The sequence below is a fragment of the Channa argus genome, chromosome 15 (assembly GCF_033026475.1).
Source record: "Channa argus isolate prfri chromosome 15, Channa argus male v1.0, whole genome shotgun sequence".
Taxonomy (NCBI): Eukaryota; Metazoa; Chordata; class Actinopteri; order Anabantiformes; family Channidae; genus Channa; species Channa argus.
This window is the reverse complement of record NC_090211.1, coordinates 23,217,595-23,239,767: the sequence shown is the minus strand read 5'-3', so window position 1 is coordinate 23,239,767 and position 22,173 is coordinate 23,217,595. Positions and strand designations below refer to the sequence as shown.

At 40.2% G+C, this 22,173-nt stretch overlaps 1 protein-coding gene across 1 annotated transcript in view; it reads left to right on the top strand.

The window, feature by feature from the left end:
- The first annotated feature begins 234 nt into the window (after positions 1-234).
- Positions 235-22,173, top strand: part of scn4ab (sodium channel, voltage-gated, type IV, alpha, b) — a 35,834-nt gene continuing 13,895 nt past the window's right edge. Inside the window, exons 1-15 of the mRNA XM_067477312.1 lie at positions 235-363; positions 9,550-9,732; positions 14,285-14,422; positions 14,543-14,661; positions 15,326-15,415; positions 15,965-16,093; positions 16,545-16,636; positions 16,740-17,021; positions 17,096-17,159; positions 17,254-17,395; positions 20,036-20,236; positions 20,316-20,406; positions 21,061-21,299; positions 21,838-21,909; positions 22,000-22,101. Of these exons, the coding sequence (XP_067333413.1) occupies positions 9,601-9,732; positions 14,285-14,422; positions 14,543-14,661; positions 15,326-15,415; positions 15,965-16,093; positions 16,545-16,636; positions 16,740-17,021; positions 17,096-17,159; positions 17,254-17,395; positions 20,036-20,236; positions 20,316-20,406; positions 21,061-21,299; positions 21,838-21,909; positions 22,000-22,101 (1,893 nt within the window). The 5' untranslated portion in view covers positions 235-363; positions 9,550-9,600. The remainder of the gene's footprint in view (positions 364-9,549; positions 9,733-14,284; positions 14,423-14,542; positions 14,662-15,325; positions 15,416-15,964; positions 16,094-16,544; positions 16,637-16,739; positions 17,022-17,095; positions 17,160-17,253; positions 17,396-20,035; positions 20,237-20,315; positions 20,407-21,060; positions 21,300-21,837; positions 21,910-21,999; positions 22,102-22,173) is intronic.

Genomic DNA, 22,173 nt, shown 5'->3' with positions numbered 1-22,173 from the left:
GGATTCAATAAAAGTTAAAATGAAAAAGAAGAATACTTTTTAATAATACTTTAATAATTTAAACTTAGTTTAAGTGTTTGTGTCAATGAATTTCAGTGTTCCGATCATTTCTAATATTAACTCTGAATAAAAAAAATGAACATGTGACTTCACATGTGTGTGTGATGAAACTGTACCTGAGCTCTCAGGTTTCAGCCAGAGAGATGCAAGGCGAGGCCAGAAGACACGAGACAGACTCAGTCAGATACACAGAGACTAAGACAGAGACAGATAGAGGGACAGACAGGTAGTAACAGGGTGACAGACAGCTGTTTACACTTTGATGTGTACTGGTCTTTTTTGAGGGCAAATCAACAGAAGCAGGTAAGACTGAACTGCTCTTCATTTGTTCTGAGCTCATAATGTTTGGACTTGACGAACTTCAACTAGACAGTTTGTGACTAACGGGTTTAGGTGGACTGTCTCTAATCTTCATTCCCTGACTGCTAAAACATTTGAGCCAAGTGAAAGGACCAGGTTTAGGTCTAAACTGGAACCGGAACCGATTCAGTATTATAATAGTTTATAAATCAATTACAGAATGAAAAAAAAATTCACCAATCACTTTTCGGGGGTTGAGACTCTGCTGATCATTAAAACTGCTGATCTCAGCTTGGTCCTGATTCAAAATTTTGATGATGATGATGTGATGATTGTAAAGTTGTCACATGATTAGAGTTTAGTCGTAGTTTTAACTTAGAGATCAGGTGTATCAACCTGGAGGTAACCATGGGAACAGGTCAAAAGGAGGATAGTGGATGTTTCACCTGTGCAGATGTCTGCTGGAGCAGCTGTGTGACGTTTCAAGAGCCAGAGCTCAGACTGGTTACTCAGATGTTGTTCATTTGCAGAGGAATGTGATTCGGTCTGTGAATAGTTTTACTGAGTGGCTCAGTAGCTTGACAACGGCTCAGATTTAGATTTATATGACACAACACTGACTGCAGGTTCAGGTCTAACATAAACCAGCTCCTTATGTATTTATAGGCCGGCTGAACAAGCTGATCAGGAATCCGATATTAACAACTGCTACAGTTTAATTTAGCTCTCTGTGGCTGTGGCCAGGCTAATGCTAACTGAGTAGGGTCACTCTGAAAGGTTAAAGGCCTGCCAGAAAAATAGCATTTAGCTAGTCACATTAGCACTGCTCGATCCAGTTCAGAATAAAATGTTTGCTACAAGATGTAGCAAAGGTTTATTACTGAATGATTATCAGGTCTTTTTACCAAAGTTCTCTATGCAGTGGACACAACAGCCAACAGCTAGTTCGCTGAAACATGTGGTGCTAATAGCTGGTTTAAAGTTAATCAGAAACTAATGAGTTAAGTCTTGGTGTAGAAACAGCTACTGTATACAAAGTACTTTATATACACAGACAGTTCACACGTGTCTACTGCTGAAACTGCTTTATATTGGCATTAGTTTATGAAGTCTGTTGAGTAAAGCATGTTTGACTGAGAGAAGAGTTTACCGATCAATAATTGTGGTTGTCACATAATTGGTGTTGCAAAGCAACACATCTGTCAGGTTTGTTGTTAGATTTTTGATAGCGTTCATGTTCAGGAACCAGGGCTAGTGGCAGAAGCAGAATAAGGGCTTGGACTGGTTCAGAGAACTGAATGAAGCTGTAGAGTATCACTCTTACATGTGTTGGCTGCACATTTGGAGGTTTCTGACTTCCAAATTAGTTGGCATGGGAATCGCAATGTGATCCCCACAAAACACACACTCAGCACCACACACACACACACACACACACACACACACACACACACACAAACACTTCTGTGTGATTCACCTCCTGCTCTCAGTCTGTACTGTAGCTGGTTTCAGTCCAGAGAGAAACTGGAGAAAAGTGAGAAATGTCTAAAGTCAACAAGACTTTGTCACACTCAGAGATTCAGCTGGAAGCTTCAAGCCCCCCCAACCCCTACGACTAAAACTAACACCACCTGCTGTTCCTGGTTAAAGTTGCTCAGTTTTAATAGGAAATGAAATAAACAACTTTATTTAGAAAGCACTTCAAGAGGGACAGCTAAGATATAGAACACATGAAGAAACAACATAAGCTAAATGGCAGCATGACTAAGGGAGCTAGAAAGGTTAAGTGTGAACATGCTAAAGAAAACTAGAGAAGCTGGAAATGAAATGACAGAGGGGAAACTAGGAAACAAAGTATGAAGTGGAATAAACATAAAGAACAGTATTAACAACAAGCTTAACCTCTGTCAAAACAGTTAACTTACAACAGGACTTTGGAGCCTTGCAGAACTAGAAATCTCGGTTGACTAATATTGACAACGATGTGGTAGTGGCTGAGAGTTTAAACTAAGTCTTGATGAGCTGAGGAAGCAGGTGAGTGAGTGGGCAGAGCTTGGTGAGAAAGCTACAGTTGGGCATGGGTATGACCAGAGGCAACAGAGGGCAATTAAATGAGGGAGGAGGCGAAGCGGAAAAAGTGACTTGACATACTGAGATATGTGTGTGTTTATGTGTGTAAACCAGGGCGGGGTCAGAGGAAAGCATGGAGTAGTAGGCGGCCTGAGTGCAGAGGCCAAAGCTGGTGCTGAGGCTTTGTTGTTTAATATCAGTATCAGTTCATGAAGCAAAGATTTAGTTTTTAAATTTGCGATACTTTGACTGTACTATATAAATTTACACACTCATTTAAAAACGACTTCAAAATGGTAAAAACACTATATAGTGAGTGGGAAGTGATTTCGTACACAGCCTTAGAGTTTGATCTGCACAGTTTAAATTTTTTCATGAAACCAGATGAGTGTTGAATAAAACATGGTTGTCTCATAGGAAGAGTTCAGTTGGTAGGGACCTGGAGGCGAGTTCGACAGAGTCAGTGACCTCAGGTGGGTGGTCTGAGTGTAGGAGCCAAGGGAAGTACGGAAGCTCATCCCAGCTGTGGGAGCCATGAGTGCCAATAAATCCGGAGGTGGAGCTGGGAGCCAGCAACTAAGGCCCCTTAGAAGGTGAGACTGGAAGCTGGCGATGAAGACTGCAGTCGAAACCATCTCTCCTACTGCCCCCAATTTGGGGCTGTCCTACAGCCGACTCAGGGACAGTAGCAGGCTTAGGACTTACTGGGGCGACTGTAGTGAGGAGTTAGAGCGGTCGGCCATCAATTCCACAGTTGTTGGTTCGATCCTGTGTTCCCCGGTTACTTGTCAAACTGTCCATTGAACCCCCAACTTAGTTGTTCAGCTCTATAGCAGCTCGCCATTGGTGTGTGAGTGTGTGTGAATGGGTGAATGAGACACAGTGTAAAGCACGTTGAGTACCAACAGGTAGAAAAGCGCTATATAAGGGCAGACAATTTAGGAGTATCGGGTAGCTTCCGCTTGGTCTCTGCATTGGCATTGTTCACCACAAGCCAAACCAGGGGCAGGCACAGGTCTGGCATTGGCCAACCCAGGAGCGGGGTAAGGAACTGGCAGGGTATCAGCCCTCACAGGAAAAATCAAAACAAGATTCTCTGGTCTGATGAAACCAAGATTAAACTTTTTGCCATCAATTCTAAACATTTTATCTGGAGGAAACCTGGCACTGTTAATCACCAGCCCAACACCATTCCTACCGTGAAGCATGATGGTGGCAGCATCATGCCGTGGAGGTGTTTTTCAGCAGCAGGGACATGGGGCTGGTCAGAGTTGAGATACACCTGAATGCAATAAAGTACAGAGACATCCTCAGCTCCTTAGCTGTCAGTGAGCTCTCTGCAGAGAGAACCACCACTTTGTTGATGTGATGGTTTTTGCAGTGCCCCCTTTGTGGGAGGACTCTGTCAGCTGTAGACTGTCATTCACACAGACACACACATGGTTTTATTTTAGTGTGTTGAGCTGACAGAGGGAGAGGAAATGCCGAGCGTCTCTGGCTGCATCCAACAACATTCTGCGGTCTACAGTTACACAGACACATGCAAGAGAGACTACATGAAAGAGAGACTACTTTTCTCTGTCAGTGAGACAAAACTACACACAACATCACACTCTACAGGGACATGAACACGGATAACAGCTGTCTGTGTGGAGGCAGACCATCAGCTTCAGTCACCTGTCTGTCTCACAGAGAGACAGACAAAGACTTGCTTTAGCAAAGGAGAAATTTAAAATTTGAATAACCTACTGATTTCTGCCACACAACCAGATTCATGTGAAGCCTGACAAGTGACTCCTGGTACTTCTGTTCTCTGCACATGATGCTCTAAGAGTCGGGTCTGGATGCTGGACTGGTTGAACTATCCTGGTGATGGATCTGAAATTGTCCATAGCTAAAAACTTTGTTCAGCTTTTTACTGTTAATACATTAAACTCACGCTTTGTTGTTTTCAGTGCTGTGTGTCATGACACCAAAAACAATGCACCTCACAGCTGAAGCAACAAGCTTAGTCTATCTCTGACTTTTTATTTTTCCCGTGTTTTCATTTTGGGTTTTGAGTTGAGTTGAATTTTCTGTTGTGGAAAACAATGTTAATGGAGTTTGTGTGAGTGAGTGCAAGTGGCGCCTGTTATCACAGAGACAAGAGGCTGGAAGACATGTTAGTTACAGACAAACACTTAACACACAAACAGTGTCACTCAGTTTGAAGCAGCGAGTGGAGCAACAGCAGCTGCACACAGTGAGAGTTTTCTACTATTTGTGTGTTTGTGTGTTGTACTTGTTGCTTACATGAGTGCAGATACGTTTGTTTTTACTAGTTTAGTTTACCTGTTGGGTGTGTTAATGACAGTTCACTAATGATGTTTTGATGTTTGATGTGATTCTGGAGCAGGTTTGTGATGTTGGTGGAGGTTTTGGTGGTGGAAGTGACCCTGGTTAGTATTATATCCAATTAACAAGGTGGAAAAACAAACTGAGACATATTGGTGATGATGATGTCTTGATCTGACTCCTGGAGGCTGGTTCATACTGACTGGGGTTTGACATGTGGTTATCAACTTTAGTTAGCATAGTAACAACACCTCAGTCTCTGATCTGGACATAGGTTAATGTGGACAAACACAGTTTCACTTCATCAAAGCACAGTGTGATAGTAATCAACACACAATACAAACATTTAAATCAGTTATTGATCTGATAGTTTCATTATCAGTTTTACAACTAAGCTAAACAACATGTTAGACTCAAATACATCCCTACATAAACACACACAAGTACATAATTTATATTTTACTTAAAGTATTTACAAAAGTTCTCTGTCCCTTTCTGTGGACCAGTGATGCTTCATGTTTGGTGGGCTCTTTAAATATATGATCAGAGGTATTTTTTTTGCTTTTTTTTTTTTAAGAAGCGGTAGGCAGCACCAAGTTCAAATTCAGGATATATACATACATACATATATTTATACATATATATATGTATATGTATGTACGTGTGTGTGTGTATATATATATATATATATATATATATATATATATATATATATATATATATATATATATATTATGTATAAAGTACTTGACTTTATTTAAAAAAAGTATTTGATATGTAAAATACGTCTTTTAAATAAAGGAGAAAATGGAGAAAGTGGTTTATTATGAAATGTGTGACATGAATTTGATTAGAAAATAGAAAAGTAGCCGTAATGAAATCTACTTAAGTACAGATACATGAAAAATGTAATGTGTAAAAAGTACAATAACAGTACTTTGTTAATGTCAACCACTGACACACACACACACACACACACACACACACACACACACACACACACACACACACTTCTCAGTTTTGTTTCTTTTCTGTTATCACTAACTGAAGCTGATTCCTTTTGTGTGTTTGATAGTTTAGGAAGCTCCAATGTGACAGCACCCTCTGCAGGCCAAAGGCAACATTCTGCTGGGAGCATAGTTCAACTTTTATTAATATTTAACTTTAAAACTGATTCACAGTTTTAAACAGATTAATTCAAATGTGACTGAGTTTAACTGTCTCTCTCTGAGGCTGTCTGTCTGTCTCAGATCACTTATCACTGACTGTTGGTTCCCACAAATATTAGGCTACGGCTAAATACAGACACACACACACACACACACACACACACACACACACACACACACACACACACACACACACACACACCCAAACACTTCTGTGTAATTCTGTGTGAGTGTAAAGGTAAAACTGGGAAAAACATCCATGAAATGAGGCACTGTGTGTTAATAAGTGTGTTGGTCATATTATATCTTCATCACCTCTTTTTTCTACAGTGTGTCTTTCTCTGTAAAACTCCATCAAAATGTGAAAACCTGTGCGTTTTCTGGATTACTTTGATAGTGTCCGTGTTGTAGCTCAGATCCCTAGACCTGTGCGAACGAGTCAAGTTGTATTGGAGAAGCTAAAGAACAACTTGTTAAAAGGAAATGTTTGTAACTTTATCTATAAAGTTTCATCAACCTTTTCTTCAGTTCCACTGTCTGCTAGTAAGTCTCAGTCCGAACTCTGCTTCCTAGTGTTTCCACTGTGGTGGAATAAGTTACTTAGCTTCACTGTATCTGGTCAGAATTTCTTTAGGTCTTCAGAGTTCACAGTTAAACACAATAGGCCTGAGACTGTGAGAACCAGCAGCAAGAACCAGAACGACATATCTTGTTTCTCCATCATGCACTCATCAGAGGATGAGTGTTTCCAGCAGTCACCTAACGTTTTACAGAGAATGTACAAACTGTGAATTTAGCCAACAACAGTAGTAAGCACCATCATTTTGTAGACCACACCAACAGTGACAAATAAATGTGGGTTGTTTCTATAAAAGCTGTGGAATGGACAGCTGAAAACAACGAAGTGTATAGAAAGATACTGAGCAGCTGATCAAAGCAAGCTGAAGAAGGTCTGAAAGGAACCTGTCGAGAAAGATGAGGACCATGTGTGCATGTGTTGGTGTGTGTGTACTCGTACACTCTGTAACTTTACACTCATGGGTTAAACTGATCACTTGCAACAGCTGCTGCTTCCGTGGTAATGCAAAGGTGGAGTCAACCCCAGCAACGCCCACCAGAGTGTAAACGCATTTCTGTTGTTGTGAGCACTTTCTGTCTCACACTTTCTGATATTCAGGTTAGAATAAGTTTTAGGTCAGGAAGGGTTGAGCCTAAAAATTGCTGTCAAAAATTGTGATTTTGTATGATTCAGTTCAACTCAACTCAAATTTAAATTAATTATTTATTTATTATTTATATTTATTTTATAAATTATTTATCCTTTAAAACCCCAGAAAATGATTAGAAGGAAATTTGTTTCAGGTTTCAGGTACATTATGTTTCTTTGTTGGCTGCCTAAATAGCCATAACTCTCCACCAACCTCCTGATACATACATAAACATTGAGGATAGAAAGATAATAAAATCTCCATAAATAGAATATAATCTTCATTGTCATCACTGAGCACATTTGACATGTTACAATGAAATTTGTCCTCTTAACCGATCAGCAACAGGGGGCTACTGCTCAGTGTCTATTAAAGAATTTCTATTATTTTTAAGCACACTTTGAGGGAAAGAAATTCTAAAGGTAACAACATGTCAATTTGACCCAGAGAAGAACATTATGTGAACAAGTTGTAGAAGAAAACATCCTAAGATCATTCAGGAAAACATAACTTCTTTTTTACAAACAGTAAAAATTGAACATCATATCAGGCCTTGTTGTATGCTATCATACTATATTTATACTAGTAAAAATATGTATGTGTAATATCCATTCATCCATCCATTGACACCTTATCCGTACAGGTTACCAACTCCTGTTTTGTTTCATTGTAGTTCAACATCATTTGTAGTCTTTTCTCTGAACCCAGGACAGCATATTTCTGCATGGGGCACATCAGCAGGACATTGTTCGTTTTTTTTCATGTCTAGAAGCTCAAAGGCCCAGACTTGTTCAGTGGTGATATGTAGAGTGTAAATGCTGATTTTATACCTTGGAGTTTATATATCTGGGGTGCCTGAAACCATTTTAATGGTATTAGCAGCACTAAGTCTGCCCTGCCATTCAAAGTGGGCAGCAGGACCATGATTACGTCCCAATTTTGGAAGGTAGCATGTCTGCTGGTGTCAAGAGGACACTAAGGGTATTATTCTTATCATCAAAATCTTTTCTTAGCAGTGATTTTCAATTGAGAGATGATGAAAAAAAAGCACACAGAGCATCATTTACATTTAGCAGACGCTTTTATCCAAAGCGACTTACAAGTGAGGTACAAGGCAGCAAAAATCTAAGTCAAGGAGAAAACATCAAAGCAAAGTCCTATCAGAAAAGTGTTCACATTTCACGAGATGCAAGTGCAAAAAAAGAACAGAAAGGAAGTTTTTTTTGTGTGTGTGTTTTTTAATATATTTAAGTGCATAGGAAGATGTGGAAGAGTTGTCAAGAGAAATTGTTTAAAAGGCTGAATTGCAAGTTTTTATGTTTGCCCCTTCCCTGAAATATCAATGTCTCTGTTAGAACACCATGACCCTGCCCCCACTGCACAATACCACAGCTCTAGTTGGTATCATGTCTTCCCCTCCCCAGTGTTGTTGTTTTTTTGCAACACTGCAACGTGGTTACAACTGGGGTGATTTCCAGCCCTTGTCCCTGGTTAGACTATTAGATATTTGCAAATAACAAATGAAACATCATCACACAACCATCTCACCACTGTCAGCTCTTATGTGGGACACAACTATGTGCATAAGCAACTCTGCACAGACATGTACACACAGAGTGAGTTCACACATTAGGTAGAGTATAAGAGTGTGAACGTGAACACTTTGAATCCACCTTTCTCAAAGTGGTTATTTCATTGACAGTATCAAATGCTCTTTAAAGTCTAGAAATACTCCCAGTACATTGCTTTGATCCAAACTAACTTTGCCTCGGATTGCTTCTCTAAAATGAAATGTAGCCATTTCAGTTTTTTACTATGGTCAGAATCAAGTATGGTTAAGTAGATTAAAGTCCCACAACAGAAGGAAATTACACAGTTATCTCTACTAAATTATGAAGTCATTAATTATGAAGAAAAATACATTTTGAGATTTCAAGATGTTAAACCTTAGATGGGGTGAGATTGACCACAAGGATACAGTACTAAAGGTTTACTGTAGGTTTAGGTTTTGTCTTTGTCAAAATTGTCTTGTTTTGTCTATTTACTATTAGCTGGAATTTCATCAACACAGGCGAAATCTGTGACAATAGGAAATAATCATGTGTGAATGTGATGAAAGGAGCTCCTTAGGAGAGAGTCTTATGGTTCATTCACCCATCGTCTCATAGCTATAGCAGACAGATGTAGAAGAATGACTTGATCTGGAGTCATATGATCAACCTGCTGTTTCTGAGAACTATCAAACATGAAGCAGGTGCGGCAGTGAGTGGGTGGAATCAGATCAAGTTGTGTTCATCAGGTGTGTGAACACTTTGTGTTTCCTTTGTGTTTGTGGTTCTGACTCTTTAACTCCTTATCTGTCAAACCTTCAATGCAATAAACTCACATGCTTCCCTGATTTCCTGCAGGAGGTGGTTGATGGTGACGTTGGAGTACAGGTGGTGCTGCGTGATGACAGGATGTTGCCACTGCTTCCCCCTGTTGGTGCGGAAGTCTTCAGACGTTTCACACCAGCCTCCCTGGAGGAGATCCAACGAAGACGTGAAGTCGTAGAGAAGGAGCAACAGAAGAGAAAGGAGAAGAACATTGAGGTAAAAAACATGTAGATTAGTTATTGACCGCAACATACTGATAAAAGTACCAGTTATTACTGATCTAATATCTTGACCATGATTAGCTGTCACAGTTTTATCCTGTTGCTTGGCCTCCCACTGGTACCATTCCCTCCCAGATATCCCTGATTGCTTCTACTCCACCTCCACACCTGTATTTTATCCCACCATGTGCCCCCGTCTGCCTATCATTGATGTTTGGACTTCATCCAGCCAACCTGGCTAGATTACTGGCCTCAGGCTTTTTTGACATGTCTTGCCATCTTGAGAGGTTTCTTGGGGGAAACATTGACCCAAAAGACTGCTGCCAGTTCCGGCAACCAACTGTCCCAGAGTGCTCATCCTAGGCCAGTACCCTGCCTGTTCCTTAACTTTTTCCTAAGTCTTTTCCCACCAATACAGCACTTGTTATTACGTCTCTGTTTCCTGCTGACATTCTAGGTCGCCTTCCTAAGTCGCCTTCCTGAGATGCTCCACCTGCCAAATCCGACCAGTGAGGACATGTACACCCGCATGTCGTCATTCAACCGCTGGCTGTCTAGGTGGTGTCCAGCAAACTATGTGGGCTACATAGACAATTGGAAACGTTTTTGGGGAAAACCTAGGCTGATTAGGAGAGATGGCATCCATCCTACTTTAGATGGTGCAGCTTTCTTATCCAGAAATATGGCTGGTTTTATTAAACAACCAAAAGTATGACAATCCAGAGTTGAGCCTAGGATGCAGAGATCCAGTCCTACACGCCTCTCTGCAGTGTCCTTACAACCGTCACCCCCCCACAACTCCAACATACCTAGAGAGACTGTGTCTGTTCCCCGACCTAAATTACATAAAGTAAATATGACAACAAGAGGAGTTAATCATAATAACCTAATAAAAGTTAAGACTACTCCTCTTACAGAACAAAACCCCAAAACTATTAAATGTGGATTATTAAATATCAGATCTCTCTCTTCTAAATCTCTGTTAGTAAATGACTTAATAAGTGATCATCTATTCGATTTATTCTGTCTCACTGAAACTTGGTTGCAGCAGGAAGAATATGTCAGTTTAAATGAGTCAACCCCCCCCAAGTCATATTAATTATCATGTTCCTAGAAGCACAGGCCGAGGGGGAGGAGTTGCAGCAATCTTCCATTCTAGCTTATCAATAATTCCTAGACCTAAACATAGTTATAACTCATTTGAGAGCCTTACTCTTAGCCTTTCACACCCAAACTGGAAAACTCAAAAACCACTATTATTTGTTATCGTGTACCGTCCTCCAGTCCCTTATTCAGAGTTTTTGATTGAATTTTCTGATTTTCTATCTGATTTAGTGCTTAGTACAGATAAAGTCATTATAGTGGGTGACTTTAACATCCATGTAGATGCTGACAGTAACTGCCTGAGCACTGCGTTTAATTCATTATTAGATTCAATTGGTTTTTCCCAAAATGTAAATAAACCCACTCACTGTTTTAGTCACACGTTAGACCTTGTCCTTACGTATGGAATTGAAGCGGATAATTTAACCATATTTCCTCACAACTCTCTTCTGTCTGACCATTTTTTAATAAAATTTAAATTTACAATAACAGACTATATAGCAGTTAGGGAAAAATTCCACTATAGCAGATGCTTAAGTGAAAAAGCTGTCAACAAATTTAAAGAAATTATTTCTTCATCATTTGCTTCACCATATGTTAATACAATGGAAAGTAGTCTCCTTAATGTTACTCCTGCACAAGTAGATTATCTTGTTGACAATTCTGCCGCCTCACTACGTACAATACTCGATAGTATTGCCCCTCTAAAAAAGAAGGCAGTAAACCAGCAGAGGCGATCTCCATGGTATAGTTCACAAACACGCAACTTAAAACAGGAAACACGAAAGTTAGAAAGGAAGTGGCGTTCCAGAAAGTTAGAAGAATCTCATTTAGCCTGGAAAAATAGTTTAAAAATGTACAAAAAAGCTCTCAGTGATGCCAGAACAGCATATTATTCATCATTAATAGAAGAAAATAAGAACAACCCCCGGTTTCTGTTCAGCACTGTAGCCAGGCTGACTAAGAGCCATAGTTCTGTTGAGCCTACTATTCCCTTAACTTTGAGCAGCAATGACTTCATGACCTTCTTTATGAATAAAATTGTAGCTATTAGAGAACGAATTCACCAGATCCTCCCCCCAAAAATTACAGATAGATCTTCATGTACAGCAGTGCTAGAGTCATCGATAAGGCCCCACTCTCTCTTAGACTGTTTTTTACCCATAGATCTCTCTGAGCTAACTTCAATTATTACCTCATCTAAACCAACAACGTGTCTGCTAGACCCTATTCCAACTAAGCTGCTCAAGGAAGCTTTACCCTTAATAGATACGTTCATATTAGATATCATAAATCTATCTTTAGAAACAGGCTATGTACCACAGGCCTTTAAGGTAGCTATAATTAAACCATTACTTAAAAAACCCTGTCTTGACCCAGGTGTTTTAGCCAATTACAGACCAATATCTAATCTCCCCTTTATTTCTAAAATAATTGAAAAAGTAGTCGCAAAACAATTATGTGATCACCTTCATAGGAATAATTTGTATGAAGACTTTCAGTCAGGATTTAGAGTTCATCATAGTACAGAAACAGCACTGGTAAAAGTCACCAACGATCTTCTCATGGCCTCAGATACTGGACTCATCTCTATACTTGTTCTGTTAGATCTTAGTGCTGCATTTGATACCATTGATCATAACATTTTATTACAGAGACTGGAACATGAAAATGGAATTACAGGAACTGCACTAGGTTGGTTTAAATCTTATCTATCTGATAGATTTCAATTTGTTCATGTTAATGATGAATCCTCCATGCACACAAAGGTTAGCTATGGAGTTCCACAAGGCTCTGTGTTAGGACCAATACTTTTTACTTCATATATGTCTCCTTTAGGCAACATTATTAGAAACACACCATAAATTTCCATGCTTTGCTGATGATACCCAGCTATATTTATCTATGGAACCAGATGAAAATAATCAGTCAATAAAGCTTCAAGCATGCCTACAAGACATCAAGGCCTGGATGTCCCACAATTTTTTACTTTTAAACTCAGACAAAACTGAAGTCATAGTATTTGGGCCCAAAAATCTCAGAGATATGATGTCCAACCATATTGTCACACTAGATGGCATAAGTCTGGCCTCCAGTACTACTGCAAGGAACCTTGGAGTTATGTTTGATCAGGATCTGTCCTTTAACTCACATATAAAACAAATCTCTAGAACAGCCTTCTTCCACCTACGGAACATTGCCAAAATTAGGAGCATCCTGTCTCAAAGTGATGCCGAAAAACTGGTCCATGCATTTGTTACCTCTAGGTTGGACTACTGTAATTCCCTACTTTCAGGATGCCCCAGTAACTCCCTAAAGAGCCTGCAATTAATCCAAAATGCTGCAGCAAGAGTGCTGACTGGAACTAGCAAGAGAGATCATATTTCACCTTCACTAGCTTCTCTCCATTGGCTTCCCATTAAATGTAGAATAGAATTTAAAACCCTGCTTCTTACATATAAAGCTCTGAATGGTCAGGCTCCATCATATTTAGAAGACCTCATAGCACCATATCATCCCAGTAGACCACTTCGCTCTCAGAATGCAGGCCTACTTGTGGTTCCCAGAATTTCCAAAAGTAGAATGGGAGGTAGAGCCTTTAGCTATCAAGCTCCTCTCCTGTGGAACCAGCTCCCAGTTCAGATTCGGGAAGCAGACACTCTCTCTACTTTTAAGTCTAGGCTTAAAACCTTCCTTTTTAATAAAGCATATAGTTAGTTATAGTTATGCTGCCATAGGCTTAGACTGCTGGGGGACCCACCCCCCAATGCACTGAGCTCCTTTCCTCCTCTTGACCATCTCTCCTCTCCTCTCATCCAGCAATTGTCACCACTGTATGTCATTAACTCTGTGTGTTCTCTCCCGTAGTTGTCTTTGTCCTCCTCTGTCCCCTTCTCTCTGTCCCTTTCTGCAGGTGTCCCCCGGCTTTGAAGCTGTGTGTCTTCCAGCGTGAAGCTACTGATCCTACCAATCTGCCAGATGTTTTGTTGCTTTTGTTGCTCTGTTCTTTTCTCTCTCCCCTTTCCACTCACCCCAACCGGTCGAGGCAGATGGCCGTCCACCCTGAGCCTGGTTCTGCTGGAGGTTTCTTCCGTTAAAGGGAGTTTTTCCTCTCCACTGTTGCCTATGGCTTGCTCCAGGGGGAATTGTTGGGTTCTCTTTATATATCTTTATAATCTTGACTTTATTCTGTAAAGTGCCCTGAGATGACTTTGTTGTGAATTGGCGCTATATAAATAAAGTTGAATTGAATTGAATTGAATTGAACTCTAGTATGCTTGTTGCCTCAACTAAGCCCCCACCTACAAACTCTTGTGTCCAGTCCAGTTCAGAAGAATATCCTTACTGGGATACCTGACAGTTTCCACCAACATGCTGCTGTCTCTTTTACAGACAGCCTCTCTCTCTCTCTCTCACTAATTGACCGGCTCTCTCATTTTCAGATAGGAGATGAAGATCTTCCTAAACCAGCCAGTGACCTGGAGGCCGGGAAGCCCCTCCCATTTATCTATGGAGACCCACCCCCAGAGCTTCTCAACACCCCACTGGAAGAACTGGACCCTTTCTACCAATCACAGAAGGTCTCTTGGGGCAGTTAACTGTTTTCTGAGAAGCAATAATGATCAATTTTATCAATGAATAATTCCATCAAATTTAACTAAAAGGTTTAATTCACTTCTGATCTGTCTGTCCCTCGGCAGACGTTCATCGTCATCACTAAAGGAAACATCATCTACAGGTTTAATGCCGAGCCGGCCTGTTATTTGCTGAGTCCATTCAGTCATCTGAGAATTGTTGCAATTAAGATTCTCATCCACTCATATCCTTTTTAAAGTTACAGTGGATCTTAAGTTAAAGTTTATGTTCTTTAGTGAGAAATTTTCTTTCTGTAAAACACGACACAAACATGATTATTTAAAAATGGAGTAAAACAGCTATATCTGAATTATGAGAGGAATTTATAATGTTTTTCTTCTCGGATTCAGGATTGTTACACACAACCAGAAAGATGATAGCCCAAGAATAAAGATTGAAATTAAGTAGAGTCCACCAAACAAACACATAAACCCACAGGGAATTGGGAGGGCAGGACCTTTCATCTATGTCTGAATGAGACTTTCTAATCCCAAAGAATTATATCTTAACACTTTGTTTAAAGAGGTAAAGTTTCAGTACTTACCTGCAAAACTGCTGTTGTACCCAGAGACCTCAGTCGGCTGGGACCCTGGCTTAACACAGCCTTTCTCTCCTCAGTTTGCATATTCTCCCTGTGCTTGTGAAGGTATCTTCCCCCTGTCTGAAGACATGCATGTTAGGTTAATTGGTGACTCTAAAATTAACCGTAGGTGTGAATGGTTGTCTAACACAACAATGGGGCTCCAAGTTATCCAGCGAAAAGGCAACTATGACTAAATTTGAACATTGATTATTCTTAAATAAATTATGGTCGTTTTTTGAAGTTTTTTGTTCCTTAAAACCAAAACGTTGTTCAGTTTGTTCATCATGGTGACAATTCTGACTAACTGTGTCTTTATGACGATGAGTGATCCTCCAGCGTGGAGCAAGACAGTTGAGTAAGTCAACACATGCAGATCTGTGGCTGCTGTGCCCCATTGAACACAAAGCTGTGACATAGGTTTTAGTTCTGTGAGAAATCTAAGTTAAATGTGATGGTGTAACTGGGCAATTTGAGTAGATCTGTAATTCAAATTTGAGTGGGTTAAAACTGTTCAGGTAAAGAGTTTGTAAAAAATATCTTTACATGTAGTACAACATTAAAATCTGTGTGTGAGCCTCCCATGATGCCGTCTATGTATATATATTTTTAGAATAAGAGTGAAAAAGCCTGATTCTCAGAGGAATATTGAGGAAGGAATTTCACTGTTTAATCAGTTCCATAGTTGAAGGGGAGCTATGCACAGTAAAGCATGAGAGTAGTGGGTCGTGTTCCTCTTAAGACACTTTGCTCTTCAGTTTCTGCTGCTTTTTTACAGATAGATTTTAATTAGGACCAGCTTTTTTGTCCAGATCAAATGATTCCTCTGGGAACTGCACTTTAGAAAATTCCATCACTGTCTATACACCGTGGTGATAAACTGTCACTGTTTTCTGTCATTGAACAGATATGTGTTTACAGGCATCTACACATTTGAAGCAACAGTCAAAGTTTTATCTAGAGGATTCTGTGTTGGAGACTTCACCTTCCTCAGAGACCCCTGGAACTGGCTGGACTTCATGGTCATCAGCATGGCGTAATACTTAGTAACACACAAGACATATAAATTTGCTCATCTCGCGAACTGTGAACACTTTTCTGATAGGACTTTGCTTTGATGTTTTCTCCTTGACTTAGATTTTTGCTGCCTTGTATTTTGCTGCCTTGTACCTCACTTGTAAGTCGCTTTGGATAAAAGCGTCTGCTAAATGACTAAATGTAAATGTAAATTTAATATTTAAAGACACATAAAAATGTAATTTGTTTTCCGGTGCTTTTAGTATTAAGTTAATTATTAATTATTGTTAATTATTAATGTATTAATAATAAAGTATGTATCAAAACAAAAATGTATCAAAACTGTGGAAGTTTGAAGAAGTTGTTTAGTTTTATACGGATGTTTTGTTGTCTGTAGTTATTGTTTTCATTGGAATGTGGGTAGATAATAAAAATTATGATGATGGTGATGATGATGATATCTATTTCAGATACCTGACAGAGTTTGTAGATTTGGGAAATGTTTCTGCGTTGAGGACATTCAGAGTACTTCGAGCCCTAAAGACCATCACAGTGATCCCTGGTCTGTGTTTTAGTCCAACATCCAACTTCAGCCAAACCTTCTTTCACAGATTTGATGATTATAAATCTGATCTGTCTGTAACTTTTGAACCCCCCTCCCCCAGGTTTAAAGACAATTGTTGGGGCTCTTATCCAGTCGGTAAAGAAGCTGGGTGATGTCATGATCCTGACGGTGTTCTGCCTCAGTGTTTTTGCTCTGATTGGTCTGCAGCTCTTCATGGGGAACCTGCGGCAGAAATGTGTCCTGATTCCTCCCCAGCTTCGCAACCACACAGCTGACGTAAACCCTAGTGTTGGTTACCTTCTGAACAACAACACCTACAGCAACATCAACAACATCACAGGAAGCAGCGACTTTGATTTCCATGATTACATCAACGACCCAGGTATGTAGAGCAGTCAAATTTGTGATGTGAACTGTCCATCCTGAAACTCTGACATCAGTCCATCTATCTGACAGAGAACTACTACATCCTACCTGGTCAGCTTGATGCTCTGCTCTGTGGAAACAGCTCTGATGCTGGGTATGTGCAGAGTCTAATACAGTCACTAACACTGATGATGATGATGATGATTGATGATGATCATGATATTGTGATAATGATGTCATATGTTCAGGGTCTGTCCAGAGGGTTATGTCTGTCTGAAGGCAGGGAGAAATCCAAACTATGGCTACACCAGCTATGACAATTTTGGATGGGCATTTCTGGCTCTTTTCAGGCTGATGACCCAGGACTTTTGGGAAAACCTTTTCCAGCTGGTCAGTAACTGAATTGTCCCAGTACTGCAATTGCTCTTAACTGTTTTTTAGAGGAGCAGAGCTGTCAAGTGATTACTACTTGACAGCTCTATGGATCCAACTCTCTATGGAGTTGGATCAGAGGGTGGGGGAGACTGTAGATAGATGTAGTAAAAAGGGAGTTTTTCCTCTCCACTGTTGTCTATGGCTTGCTCAAGTTGAATTGAATTGAAAAATCTAACCCAAACAAGCACTGACAAAGTGAACAACCAGGAGGGTATAGCACCATCTGCAATTTCCAGGTTTTCTGCATAAATTGGTCATGATATGTCATCTGATCTTCATCATGGTCACAAATCAACAAATACAATATTTCTAAACTGCTAAAACATAAATTAATGATGTTTATTATATTTGCTGAATACACCCATTATTCATACAAATTCATAGTGGAAAAAGTTATAGCAATAGTCTTTTAAAATCTGTTTAAATGTTGGGAGCAATTTTCTAAAGCAAAGACTTCTCGAACCTGCAGAATAGACCTGCACAGTGCTCAGAAGGAATTTTGAAACATTCTCCTTCATAGAACTGCTTTAGATCAGCCATATTCTTTAGATGTCTGGTGTAAACAGTTCTCTTGAGGTCATTCCACAACATCTCTATTGGGTTGAGGTCTGGGCTCTGCCTGGGTCACTAGATAGTGAAATCTTTGCCCATCCTTCTTTGCAAAATAGCTCAAGCTCAGTCAAATTGGATGTAGAGCATCTGTGAACAGCAATTTTCAAGTCAAGATTCAGATTCTTAATTGGATTTTTGTCTTGAGTTTGACTGGGTCACACAGATGACATGTGAACATGCATCGATCTAACCCATTCCATTGTAGCTCCTGCTGTATGTTTAGGGACGTTGTCCTGCTGGAAGCAACCTCCTCCCCAGTCTCAAGTCTTTAGCAGACAGGTTTTCTTCTAAGATTGTCCTGTATTTGGCTACATCCATTCTCCCATCAACTCACACCAGCTTCCCTGTCCCTGCCAAAGAAAAGTACACCCACAACGCGATGCTGCCGCCACCATGTTTCACGGTGGGGATGGTGTGTTCAGGGTGATGTGCAGTGTTATGTTTCAGCAACACGTAGTGTTTTGCATTTGGGCCATAAAGTTCAATTTAGGTCTCATCTGACCAGAGCACCTTCTTTCACATTTTTGCTGTGTCCCCCACATGGCTTGTCAGGACTTTTTCAACAATGGCTTTGTTCTTGCCACTCTTCCATAAAGGCCAGATTTGTGGAGTGCATGACTAATAGTTGTCCTGTGGAAGATTCTCCCACCTGAGCTGTGGATCTCTGCAGCTCCTCTAGAGTTACCATGGGCCTCTTGGCTGCTTCTCTGATTAATGTTCTCCTTTGCCGGCCTGTCAGTTTAAGTGGACGACCTTGTCTTGGTATGTTTGCAGTTGTGTCACACTCTTTCCATTTTTGCATGATAGATTGTTCGTTGCTCGGTTAGATGCTCAAGCTTGGGATATTTTCTTATAACCTAACCCTGCTTTAAACTTCTCCACAACTTTAGGGATTCACAGAACAGCGGTATTTATGTTGAGATTAAATGACACACAGGTGGACTCATTCGGTGACTTCTGAAGGCAATTGGTTCCATTGGATTTTAGTTAGTGGTATCAGAGTAAAGGGGGCTGAATGCATTTTCATTTTCCTTTCACTTGACAATTATGTGCCACTTTGTTCTATTACATAAATCACATAAAATCCCAAAAAATACATTTACAAAAAAGGCCAAAATGTAAAAAAGTTCAAGGGGTATTAATACTTAAGCAAGGCACAGTAAATTTCAGCTTGCAGCCCTTGCAGGCATGCAAATATTATCATGTAGGATGCCTTCATAAACTTTAGTAATTTTCTCCTCTACAGCAAGTAGTCCAGGTCCAGTGGCAGCCAAGCAGCCCAAAACCATAATACTCCCTTCACTGTACTTCCATTTTGGAATGATGTTTTCTTGTTTGTATGATGCGACTTGTATGATGACAGTACGTCATATGTGTTTGTTTGTTTTTTCTACCTTTCTTTCATAAGTCAACAAGACATTTTCCCAGTAGTGTTCGGGAGTTTCAAGGTGGATAGGTGGACAAACTTTGGACATACTGCAGTGTTTTTTCTGTGGTGGACACTGTGGTCTTCTGAGATTTTGTTTTGTGAGACATGGTTCACATCAGCTGATGTTGGTTTTTATAAGTCAAGGTAGTTCTAAACCACATCTCCATTCACGTTTCTTTGGAGGGACTCCAATTGACATTTAGTGCCATCAGAAGGCTTTGCTTTATGCAGAAAACCAGGAAACTGCAGAGAGTGCCATTACTTTTTCTTGCAACCATATGTGCAGCATCAGCAGTTATCCAATGTACCAAACAATTGTGGTGAAGAGGGAGCTTATGTGGAAGGTAACACTACCACCTCCTCAGTCAATTTACGTGGAACATAGACAGGGTATGGTCCGTAGGGTATGGTATACAGTATGGAGTTCAGTCATCTGGACTGTCCCCACCTGCCCCTTCACCTGTGTACACCTGTCTCCATGCATCTGCCTTCCTCCACCTGACTCTCTTTCTACACCTGTCTGTCTCTCTACCTCTTTCCATGTGTCTCTGCAGACGTTGCGTGCCGCAGGTAAAACCTACATGATTTTTTTCGTTGTCGTCATCTTCCTCGGCTCGTTCTACCTCATTAACCTGATCTTAGCCGTGGTGGCGATGGCATATGCTGAGCAGAATGAGGCGACCATTGCAGAGGCTAAACGGAAGGAGGAGGAGTATGCTCAGATTCTGGAAATGCTGAAGAAGAGAAACGAGGAGGTCCGACCTGACAGACCCAAGTATTAACTACAGAGGAACCAAACACACACATCTGAATCATTTCCCATTGTTATTACAGCAGGCAGCTTACAGGGCAGCACTCGCAGAGAAACAAGAAGCAATAAACTCATCTGTAGAAATTCACGGGCAAGAACACACCAACATGGAAGGTAAACCAGCACTAACTCAAAGGTTGTGTAAACTTGAATTTAAACAGACATTAAAGCATCAAATTATTTTTACATCTTGTTTGTAGTGTTGTGTTGATCTGTTTAAACTTTTAACCTGAATTTACCCCACAATCACTTGTTTACCCTCAGCTGCTGTAATTAACGTGTTCCGACCTTTAAAGTAGGGGATTTTATGTTTCCAGGAAGAATGAGAGAAGGAAATAGGAAAGACATGGAATTAGACAGAAACTGATTCAGGTCAAATTCAAGAAACAATGGATAGAGACATGTAAGACAGAGACACGTATTTAGATGTAATCTATATCCAGTTTAAAAAAACAGTTTGTGGACCTTCTATAAAATTAAATATCGGTTCCACTGAGATATTTTCCTCTCATAAATGATGACATATTATGCTTCCTTTACATATATATATATATATATATATATATGTAGTTATTTTGATGATCAGTGATTATTTTGTTTCAGATCAAAACCAAATTTTGAGGTTTCGCCTGCAGGATAAGAATAAATACAGATAGACGATCTCAGACAGGTGGAGGGAGTCAACTTGACCCTTGTGATGGCCCCTGAGGTCTAACTGTATAAAGAATTTCTGTTGGCAGATCGTCATTAACCAGCTATGTGTTTCAGACTTTGAGGAAGACCAGAGGCCATGTCCACCCTGTTGGTACTCCTTTGCCAACATCTTTTTAAAATGGGACTGTTGCAGCTGCTGGCGGTGGCTCAAGAAATGGCTCTACACCATTGTCACGGACCCATTTGTAGACCTGGGCATCACAATCTGTATTGTTCTCAACACTGTCTTTATGGCTATGGAGCATTATCCAATGACAGAGGAGTTTGAGGAGCTGCTGAGTGTCGGAAATCTGGTCAGTGATAAACACAGTTTAGACAGCTGTTGTTGGAGAAGGTTGCCGGGTGCAGAGACATACAAGTAAAAAGTTTTTATGCTGGGCTCATCTACAGAATCTTGGTGACTCTCAGTGCAGGAGGAGAGATTTAGCAGAGTTAGTGCTGATCCTGAAATGCCGGTGCATTTTCTTTCGCCTCAAAAAACTCATTATGTTATCAACATAGTTGAGTTCCTGCGTTCCTAATTTAGCCTATAAGTTTTCTATGATGAAACTGGTTTGTGTCCCGTGTTTATAGGGGATAGACAGAGTGAATGATTGGCTTCCACATTCTCATCTTTAATGATAGAGTGCCCCAGGTAAACAGGGGATCCATGCATTTACATTACATTAACATTTACATTTACATTTGGATTTACATTTGCATTTACATTTAGCAGACGCCTTTATCCAAAGTGACTTACAAGTAAGGAAGAAGTGTCTGACAAATGATTAAATGTAAATTTAGTGTCTGGCACTAACATGATTTAACATCTACTCTCTGACACCCCTGCAGGTCTTTACAGGAATCTTTACAGCTGAGATGGTCCTCAAACTTCTGGCTATGGACCCATATTATTACTTCCAGGTCAGACCGTGTGTTTGTCATTTAGTCTTTTAAGGACAACAAAAGCTTTTCTCATGAAAATCAATTTCTATCCTTTTGAGTTGGTTATAGGTAGGCTGGAACATCTTTGACAGTATCATTGTCACCATGAGTCTGGTGGAGCTGGGATTGGCCAACGTTCAGGGACTGTCTGTGCTGCGCTCTTTCCGATTGGTCAGTCAGATGCTATCAGCAGAATGTTACTGTACACCCTTCAATCCTCCTGTCTCTTCACATGTTGTTTTA